This window comes from Alosa alosa, chromosome 19, assembly GCF_017589495.1.
Source record: "Alosa alosa isolate M-15738 ecotype Scorff River chromosome 19, AALO_Geno_1.1, whole genome shotgun sequence".
Taxonomy (NCBI): Eukaryota; Metazoa; Chordata; class Actinopteri; order Clupeiformes; family Clupeidae; genus Alosa; species Alosa alosa.
The window spans coordinates 675714-687047 of record NC_063207.1 but is presented as its reverse complement, the minus strand read 5'-3'; the positions used below and the strand labels follow the sequence as shown (position 1 = coordinate 687047).

Below are 11334 nucleotides of genomic sequence, written 5' to 3'. Positions count from 1 at the left end.
GTGTGGCCTAAACTGCCACTCTTGTAGCGGCACCAGGCATGAAACTAAAGTGTGCGTGTAGAATAACTCCCACCGTGCAGAATAACCCACCCGTGCACACACAAACAAACACATTCAGTAGACATATGGTTCAACCACACACATACACACACACATTCAGTAGACATATGGTTCAACACACACACACACACGCATATTCAGTAGACATATGGTTCAACACACACGCACACACACACACACACATATATACACACATATATAATACACAAACAGGAGCAGACATACACACACACACACACACACACATTAAGTAGACATATGGTTCAACACACACACACACACACAGAAGCAGACATATGGTTAAAAGTGTGATAGAGTTCTGGAGGCTGTGTGTGTGTGTGTGTGTGTTTGCTATCACTCTTTGATTGCATATAATGTTATTTAATACCCATGTAATAAAGTATATTGTAAATAAATCCAAATAAAATATAATTTCATAAATGTTTCCCTCTACTCACTCATTGGGTTAGAGCCACACACCCACATACACACACACACACACACACTATCACAGACACACACTAATACACACACACACATAGCTTTGAAACCCAATCATTCGGAAGTCAGGTGAGTCCCCTCATTTATTTGTGCTTTTCGCTTCTCTTCCACACCAGAGGGGGAGCTCATGAGCTACACTGTGGGCGAGTGGGTAGACATGGGACAGGGTCTGGTTGAAGAGTTTAAGCCTACAAGTACGTTTATTATTCCATAACCCAGGTGAATAATACACAAACGTTACAACACACACACACACACTAACAAACACACGTACACACACACACACACACACACTAACATAAGCAGATAGCAATAGAACCCACAAATAGCCTCGGAACACACACACACTAACATAAGCAGATAGGAATAGAACCCACAAATAGCCTCGAACACACACACACACACACACACACACACACACACACACTAACATAAGCAAATAGAAATAGAACCCACAAATACCCTTGGAACACACACACACACACACACTAAAGGGCCCATTACATTACACACGGCATGCACTATGAAATGCATTATAATCAATGGCTTGCGCTATGAAATGCATTATAGACTATGGCTTGCGCTATGAAATGCGTTATAGTCGATGGCTTGCGCTATGAAATGCATTATTGTCATGCATTATTGTACAATGTGATAGCCCCTTTAGCCATCGCAAGTCTTTGGGACGTCACCTCAACCAAGAGCAGCGCATACCATGTACAATGTGATAGCCCCCTTAACACTGTCATAAGCACATAGCAGTAGGAACTACACACACACACTAACACACACACACTGACACTGACATAAGCAGCAAGGAGATGCAAACACACACACACACATTCAGAGATACAAATGACTCACCTTCAGGACTAAGAGAGCCGTGTCCAGTTCAGGACTAAGTTCTATCTCCTTACCGTCCTGTGAATTCTCATCATTACTTAATTCTAAATATCTGATGTTTTATTTATTGGTTTGTTTGTTTGTATTATTATGATTTATTTCTCTATTATTGTGTTAAATGTTCCAAATGTAAAGCACTTTGAGCTGCACTCTGTGTATGAAAGGTGCTATACAAATAAAGCTTATTATTATTATTATTATTATTATTATTATTATATGCATGTGTAGGTGCTAACTGGTTGCATGTGATATGTATGTGATATATGTGGTAGAGAGTGGATCGGGCCGCAAATTTCTGTCCGAAACCCGGCCCGCGCCCAACAGAGTTGCGTCCGAACCCGACCCGAACCCGACAGGCATTTTCATTTTTATGTCTGAACCCGACCCGAGCCCGACGCAGATGATGCCTCAGTTATTCCCATGCTAGTGATTAAACGTTCACGTTTGTGGATAGCCTGTCTTTTTAGCCCATTAAACGGAACACACAACAAATTGTCTACAGAATCAGATGATGCGTGCACGCACGAGGTCACACACAGCACATTAACACAAGAGGCCCAAGCAAGCATAGCCTATTGAAATAGAATTCTTGTCTTACCATTGACGAAAAGTCTTAAAAATGAACTGCAACAGTCGTTGAAACTACAGTGCCTCTGTCACTGATCCATATGCAGCGTCAACGTAATTGGGGCAACTCGAGGAAATCCTCATCCAGTTGAACGAGACGACCTTATAGCCTACCGGTAGCCTATGTCTTTACCACAGTATGCAACGCAAATAATCTTAAAATCTCCTGATAGGCTAACAACTTTTTTTAACGTCACCCAAGACTGTGCTTATGTGCATATGTGCGAAATGTGTGCACACACACACACACACGGGCTCGGGTCGGGTAGGGTAGTCACACTCTAATATGTGGTGGTTGTATATAACTGGCTATATGTAGTATATATGATATATAGTGCTAACTGGCTGCATTTGGTATGTATGTGATATATGTGTGTGTAGGTGAACTGGACACACACTGATGCTTTTCACATATGAAGTCCCTAACAGAAACATTCAGTTGAATTGAACTGACAATTACGGAGCCCTAGAGGTGTCATCGCAAAATGTTTTGCATGTTGAGAGAATGTGCGCTCGTTTTACTACATTGTGCGCTCGTTTTACTACATTGTGCGCTCGTTTTACTAAATTGTGCTCTCGTTTAACTAAATTGTGCACTCGTTTTACTAAATCGTACGCTCGTTTTACAAAATTGTGCGCTCGGTTTACTAAATCGTGTGCACAATTTACTATATTGTGCTCTCGTTTTACTATAGTGTGAGCTCATTTTACTAAATTGAGCTCTCATTTTAAGCATAGTAAAACGAGGGCACAATTTATTAAACGAGTGCACTATTTAATAAAACGAGCGCACGATTTACTAAAACGAGGGCACGATTTATTAAAACGAGAGCACAATTTGTGAACATGGTTATAGAACATTGTGTGCACAATCTACTTAAACGTGGCCACAATTTGTAAAACGTGCACTCAATATTGTCTTGACACGTGTAAACATGAGCACGTTATAGTATATTCGAGATCTCGATCTACTAAAACGCACACACGAATAATTAAAACGTGGGCTCGAAGAAATTAAATTGTGTGCACAAAAACGTAGTGTGGTGTCAAGGGGTATCCCCGGGAATGACGTAGGGAGGTGTGTCGCTTGTAGTGACGTAGAGGGAATCTCATTGATTGCAGTGCACCTGGATATAGCCCCGTTAGGTAGGCTGTAGGTGGGAGAGCAGATGATTGCGTGTGTTTGCACAGGCCCCTTGCCATCATCGTCCAGCTGAATGTTTGCCGAAGTTTTGAGTGTTTGTTGAGGTCCAAGTGTATGCAGAGCTGTTGTGTTTATCGCGAACGGTGTGAGCTGGGCTACATGGCCTGAGAAGCTGAGCATCGTGAACGCCACTGTTTATGTCTCCCGTTTCATAGTCCGTATCAAAGCTTACCTCGTTGTGTGCATCATATATTGGTGTGCGGGTGGGTTATATGGTGAGGCCCATCGGGCGCTAGAGGGAACCTTATTGTATTGGGTGGGTATTAGGCTACCACTAATACGCAGTAGCCTATTTGTACCAACAGTAGGTCTACGTGTTGTAATTGTTTGGGAGCCTGTCGCTGTGATGTGCTTCGATTGCCTTCTAGACCTCACAGTTAACGTAGGCTTTAGTCAACAATCCAGGAGGTAGTGGAAACCGGTCATTACAACAGAGCCCGAGTAGCCTATGTAGCTTAGTAGAATTTCCCCATTATGGGTCTCCATAGCTGGCGGTTGACACCACAGGTGCCCCTGAGTTCCAAGAGTAAAAGTCCGCTATAAACCATCCTGACCACCTAAAGGCTTTAATTAGCTGCCTACGGTTATCATCACATTACCAATATGTTGCAGACAGCTGTAGGCCTAGTCCATGTCAAGGTAACACAAAGTTGCCACCACAGCACAGCGAGCGGTGAGAACATTTTGGGAATTACTAAATGTGAGCACGAAATACATATTTCGAGAGCTCAATTTAGGCCTACAACGGGGTCGCGTTGTATTAATTCGAGGGCTCAATTAAAGGAAAACATACTCACGTTTTATTAATTCGAGGGCTCCATTAAAGGAAAACGTGCTCACAAATTATCACGACCAGAAAAAATATCACTTAAAGCGAGCTCTCCCGGGCTCCGTAGACAATGAGTCTCTCATTGTTTTTATTCTATTATGGTTGTGCCTTTTTCTTTAAATTTTTAATTGGTTAAAATTGACAGGAGAGCACTTTGGCACAACTGAAAACTGCTGCTGTGCTGTGCTTCCTGCCTGCAAATGGTTGGACGTCTGAGGAGAGCTGACGGCTTTTGCACAGCAGGGGGCGCACTTAACTCAAAGTATAGAATATACAAGAGGTGAAACTCTGCAGTTTTGACAACAATCGCTAGTTGGCGCTGCTGTCGCGCTTTCGCCATTTTGGACTGATCATGCCACTATGGCCGTTGACTTCAATCAGAACATGCCAACGTAAACCAGCAAGATTGGTCACTATATTGTGCTCAATTTCGAACCACTAGTTCACTTTTAAACACTACAGGTCATATGTATAAGAAAACAAATATTTTCACACCGCTCAAATTAAACGGCAATAATATTATGTAGGGCTACATACAATACATGGGCTACAGATCATGTCCATTCACTGGGCAGATCTACAACAGGTTTGACAGAAAGACTTTACAATGGATTTTTAATCTACAACATAACAGAAAGTTTACTTTTCATCACCGTTCCCTCCGGACTGTAAGTCTACTTGAAAATACAGTAGGCCTATGTTTAAACTGCAAACAAAATAGACGGCCACCACTTAGCTCAAGCTACGTTAGCCAGCCTGTCAACTGGGATGACTAGAGAAGCTAACTAACTAGCATACATGGCTATCAGCAAGCGGCAAACCGATAATTAATCATTTCACGACGAGGGACATACGTTGGATGAAAAGGTAAATAGGCTAATCTTACATAGCCAACCAACTTCATTTCTCTTAGAAATCGATCCATTTTCTTAACAGTAGGCTACTTTACAATCAGTGCCCCTGATCAGCTTTGTAAATCAAAGCACCAATTACCACCCCTTTCGTTCGAAAATTCTAAAACAACAATGTTTTTTAATACCTCAAAATAACATTTGATAAATTAACCTTACATTTTTCAGTAGCCATAGGTGTGTAGATTTGAACAAAATCTGGTTTGGTTCTTACCGGGGCTTAGCCTAGAAATCTAGACGCACCCTAGCGGCGGCAAATTAATTTGCTCAGCCTGTACGTCTAGTATCAAACCATAGGGATTTCTATTGGCTGACGCCGTGGACTTCATCCAATCACAGCGCTCTATTTTGTTAGTCTTAAGGCGGGCTTAACAGGATAACGACAGTCCTGTGACGGTGAACAACAAGGAAGGTGGCTATGGCTAACGAAGAGCGGTTGTTTGAATCGGCGTTGGCGTCAACTTTGGAGGAGTTGGACTCAATGCACTTAAGTAATTCCTTTCGAAGAAGGATGTATTTGCCGTTTTGCCGACCGGATATGGATATGGTCGTAGCGCTGGCCTATTGCATGCCTAGGCAGACAATTCTCTGCCCGCCCCTTGGATTAAGCGAGGTAAATGGTTCGATTCCAGACTATACATTTCAATGATATAGGATGGCCCGCCAGGCTAACCGGGGCTTTTACTGCCTGAAATATCCGATTTTGTTTACCACGCTCGGAGTTTAGTGCTGGGCTGGTGGGTGCCTATTTCCATCTGTCAAATCTGTTGGAAGCTAAATTATTATGAATAAATGTATAGCCTTATTCATCATATTTTGCATTTCTCAACACGATTTATGACAGTTGGGGAATTCAGGGTATGAGAAAAGGTTAGATATATTTTTTTTATATACTGTAAGAATCTTTTTAATCTGGACCGATATCATTAAGTTCTATGACAGTTGTGTTGCGTTCAGTCCAAGATGGCGGAGCTGCAGCTCGGTTATGGGTGCGTTTGTTGCAATGGGACGTTCTATTGAGTTTCGCCTCTTGTTACTTCTATCAGAGAATGTCTAATAAGGGGAGAACTGCCACTCTCGGAAAACTTCCGGTTTCTGAACTGGTTGCAGTTCCTCCTGTGGTTCCACATGAGGGCTTCCATCCACGAAAGTGCAGAATGCATGGAGGTCTATGGAGCTGTACCCCTCAAAATCCACTTTTCTCGGGTTATAATTTTTTTTCAAGTAATTTGAATATTGTATTCGAAAGGGGAGGCAAAGAAAATACACTTGGTTGAGTATTATATTTTTTAAAGTCACTTAATTGTTCTAAAAAGCCTTTCAAACGTGTCAATGACGTCATTCATTAGCACAATGCTAGTGTGTTATGGGCAACAACGACCCAACCTGTAAGAAATCAAAAGGACATAAGTACTCGTTCATTCAACTTTTGACCTATAACCCATGTTGAAGTTATACAAACTACAATCAAATCTGAGATTTGTCAACGACAATCAGGTGAAAGAGACAAATTTAGCTGTCTAGCTCCATTGACTCCCATTCATTCTGCACTCATGGCGATCGCTCTCAGTGGAACTCTGGTGGAACTGCAACCAAAATTCGGTACAATGGGACTTAATACGGAGTGGCCAGGCCGAAGATTGTTAAGGCGGAGCAAGATACTTCGTCGTAGTTCATGTCTATGGGCGTGAAATGGGGATCGAATCCTGTCTGCATAAAGAGGCGCGTCGATGACGTATTGATGAGCGTCACGCTTGCAACCGCCAACAGCAGCGCATAAATAACCGGGCGACACCTGATATAAAGTCGATTTTCTCCAGACTGTAATGCTCAAAAATGCTAAAAATGTACCTGAAATGTTCAGAAGGGTTTGAGGATCATGAAAACGTGCCCGAAATTCACATTCCTAACTCTTATAAGACCTTAGCATATGTGGTAAAATTCTGAGCTATGCCCATAGACTTCAATGGAGCAGTCGCTGCCTTTGCTCTGCATAAAGGGGGGTTATGACCCCCCCTCGTGCGATCTGGGTTCCCGAAAGTGGCTCCTGATGAAATATCTTGCTCCGCCTTAACAATCTTTGGCCAGGCTCTCCGTAGACGGGCTCTGCTTCTATACTCTTTGCTTAACTCTTAAATAGGCATACAGGAAGTGAATGGGCTCTTGAACGCCCCCCTCTGGCAGCCGAACTCTTCTGCACTCACCCCGCGTTTCTATAACAACCACAAGCAACACAGTGGCAGACATGGTGAGAAGTAAGTATGCTAGCCTGTTGAAAGTTGTCCTTTCAAAAATATGCTAATATTTATGCCAAATAGTCAGTCGTGTATGATGAAAAAGTGCGCACAAGATGTTTTATGGTGATTTAACGTCGTAGTAAACCATTTTGAGGAACCTATTTGTTAACATTATTGTGTGTGTGTTGACATTACGGGCGAACCTTGGGCTTTTCTCAATACAAACTTTAACGTTATCCAAAACTCAGTACGTGAAATTAACTAAAAGTAAACAAGGCGTTACGGTGGTTTTTATTTTAAATGTTTTTTGAGCTGGAAACGTTGAGGTGTGGTAACGTCACACGCGCCTACTGTGATCTTGTGTCTCGCCAGTCACCGAGGACATGGTCCGCCGGCGCGCGGAACACAACAACTGTGAGATCTTCTCGCTCGAGGAGCTCTCGCTGCACCAGCAAGACATCGAGCGACTCGAGCATCTGGACCGGTGGTGTCGCGGTCTGCGGATCCTCTACCTGCAGAACAACCTCATCCCGCGGATAGGTGCGTGCGCGGCGCGTTCTCCCGACCTACTGCACGCGACATGTAGACCTGCCTCGCGTGTGTTCTTACTGCTGACTGTGTGATCGACTCTCCACAGAAAACGTCGGAAGACTGAAGAAGTTGGAGTATCTCAACCTGGCGCTCAATAACATCGAGGTCATCGAAAACCTCCAGGGTAATTAACCGGCCCCCTCACTCACGGCGCGTGTGCTGCGTCCACAGTATGGTGACAGTATGGTGGCCAGTTTGCCGAATCCCACTAATGATAACCATACTGCACATTTCCCAGGAGAGCTAAAACATAACATATCTCTTCAAGGAGTTTGTTTCATCTTCAGGAATATTTGCTCTTATGTCCATGTCTATTTTTGTTTAGTTTTAGTACATTCAATAATAGCACAAGTTTCAAGAGTAGGGGGATCCCTGTATCCTGGTGAAATTCATAACCTGGCTCATTCACCCATACCAAAACATCAAGGGAAACTAGAAAATGTAATTTCGAGGAAATTACCAGTGCATGAAAATATAAATATACTGTATATTAACATAAAATGCCAAACAAACTTTTATTTGGAAACCGTAGTTGATAACAACTGACAGTTAAAATGGCTGAACAGTTAAATAGTTGAGTAGTTTAAATAGTTAAATTATTTAATAGTTAATTATTCTAGTGTAGAGAGGACATTTATTTTGAAACAGTTGTGGGCAAAGGAAATAGTAGTCTTAAGAGAGCCAGATTGTATGCTTAAAGCCTGAGACAGTGTATATAGTTTAAAAGTTGAATGTAGATAGTGGACCATAGTGTAATGGATGTTGATAGGCAGATTGTTTAATGGATGTTGATGGATAGTTTAATGGGTGGATGAGTGAATGGTTTGAAGAGGATGAATGGATAGAAAGTTGGATGGAATGTGCCTTATATCCTTGTAGAATGGAGAGACACAGAGAGAGTTGGCCTAGTTAAGCAGAAAGCAGTTGATACAGGTGCAATCAGTTTAACTGGCCCTTTGATGGGTCCTAATAGTGAGCAGCTGGAAGTTGATACAGGTGCAAATCAAATTAATTAGTCCACTGTGATGTCATAGTGCTAATGCAAAGTCTATGGGGGAAAATAAGCTTGTTTTTTATTAATATCTCAAAAAGTATAAAGATTACAAAAGTGAAAAATACATTCCCCACGTATCCTTTTCAAGACAAAGTTTGCATGTTACAAAGTTTGAACGAAGTTTCTACGTTAAACGGTTAAAGCTGAATTAGACGCAGAAATTTGGTGGGAAGAATAACTAGAAAATGTAATTTCGAGGAAATTACCAGTGCATGAAAATATAAACATACTGTATATATTAACATAAAATGCAAAACTAACTTTTATTTGGAAACAGTTGGCAGGAGTCATAGTTGATAACAACTGACAGTTGAAATGTCTAAACAGTTAAATAGTTGAGTAGTTTAAATAGTTAAATTATTTAATAGTGAATTATTGTAGTGAGGACATTTATTTTGAAACAGTTGTGGGCAGAGGAAATAGGAACAGAATCTGTAGTCTTAAGAGAGCCAGATTGAATGCCTGAGACCTGAGACAGAGTATATAGTTTAAAAGTTGAATTTAGATAGTGTAATGGATGTTGATAGACAGAAAGTTGAATGGATGTTGATAGGCAGATTGTTTAATGGGTGGATGAGTGAATGGTTTGAAGAGGATGAATGGATAGAAAGTTGGATGGAATGTGCCTTATATCCTTGTAGAATGGAGAGACACAGAGAGTTGGCCTAGTTAAGCAGAAAGCAGTTGATACAGGTGCAATCAGTTTAACTGGCCCTTTGATGGGTCCTAGTAGTGAGCAGCTGGAAGTTGATACAGGTGCAAATCAAGTTAATTAGCCCATTGTGATGTCATCAGCCCATGTTAAGTCTATGGGGAAAAATAAGCTTGTTTTTTTATTAATATCTCAAAAAGTATAAAGTTTACAAAAGTGAAAAATACATTCCCCATGTGTCCTTTTCAAGACCTACGTTACAAAGTTTGAACGAAGTTTCTACGTTAAACGGTTAAAGCTGAATTAGACGCAGAAATTTGGTGGGAAGAATAAGAAGAAGAAGAAGAAGAAGAAGACTTCAGATAACAGAACAGGGCATTTTCATGCACTGTAAATATATTCACATATACAGATTGAGAAGGCTGAACGTATGTTAGGGCTTTGACTTTTGCCCAAAAATCATATTCGAAGTTTGTTTGTTTATTAATATTAAAATTTGAATATATTCGAATATGTATTAATAATATTTTAACCATTAAATGTCTTCAGTAAGACCGATATTGGTATCAAACTTAAGTTCTATATGTTCTGTCCACCAGAGGGCAGTATATCAGTCAATGTCAATAGACTACGTGCACGAAAGGCTGAGTATTTATGCGTGTGTTAAAATTGTTATTATTGAGCATAGGGCTGGGCGATAAAACTATAGCGATCGCAATAGACATGTAATCGATATCAATAAAAAATACGTTCGATAGAACATTCATAATTAAAAGCAACACACACCTCCTGCCTTACGTTGTCCATAAATAAATAGGCTAAATATATCTTGCATTGTAGTATGTCAAACTCTACCAGAGTAGGCGATAGAAGTAGGCCTACCTCAACACAGACTCTCCTTGCCCCGTGCACTCTCTCTCCCTCTCAACAGGTGCAACCCTCCTCGCATGCACATGTAATCCAAACATTCACAATCGTGCAAGACGACTGGCTAAATTGCTATTAAATCCGGTTAGCATCATTAGCACGCTGCACGAATTTGTTCAAAAATGTTGGATTCAAATTGACTGCTAAGTTCTAATCATCTCAATCCCGATGCCAATGGACAAGTATTTTCCAAGACTCAAACGGGCCTGTCCCAAGGAGAAAAGGTATTCATTTGAAACTTAAACACACGTAGGGAAACTGAACAGTTTAACCAGACTATGATGAACTAGCAAATTAAGCTAACGTTAGACCTACTTTGTTTACAATATTTCCAGGCTTCAACAAGTGCTGCTTTTCATTCAGACTTATCTGCACATTTATTTATTTGAGTGCTTTTCATGATTGGGTTGCCATTTCTTTTCCCTGTTTGCTTTGATTGATAACTGAAGTGATTAAAATCAGAGGAAGGTTAAGTTTAAAATAAAAGTGTCTGTGTGTGAGCTCACTAAGCGCGAACCAGCCAGGATGCTAACCTCACCTACAGATGACCAATAGTGACCAGCCCAGATGACCAATAATAGCCTTGCTGAGTTCGCGATTTTACTTCACCAGGCGTGAAAAAAACCTCGGCATCTGAATAGAAATTATAATAAAAAAATATAGAAATTATCTCCATAGGCTACAGGTTAGAATATTAAGAGATCCCTAAAATTTGTTCGAATATCTTTAATTTTTAAAATAATCGAATTATATTCGAATAACGAAGTTCGGAGTCAAAGCCCTAACGTATGTGCTCATCTCGAGGCCTATGTGCTCATCTCGTAGCCTAGGCCTATGT

General features: G+C 41.0%; 1 protein-coding gene across 3 annotated transcripts in view; it reads left to right on the top strand.

The window, feature by feature from the left end:
• Window positions 1-7183: 7183 nt before the first annotated feature.
• Window positions 7184-11334, top strand: part of dnaaf11 (dynein axonemal assembly factor 11) — a 51123-nt gene continuing 46972 nt past the window's right edge. For 2 of the 3 annotated variants that reach the window (XM_048270776.1, XM_048270774.1), the window contains exons 1-3: window positions 7185-7290; window positions 7645-7812; window positions 7910-7987. In XM_048270776.1, the coding sequence (XP_048126733.1) occupies window positions 7281-7290; window positions 7645-7812; window positions 7910-7987 (256 nt within the window). In that variant the 5' untranslated portion in view covers window positions 7185-7280. Of the gene's footprint in view, window positions 7291-7644; window positions 7813-7909; window positions 7988-11334 lie in introns of all 3 variants that reach the window. The other variant, XM_048270777.1, reaches the window with a different exon arrangement.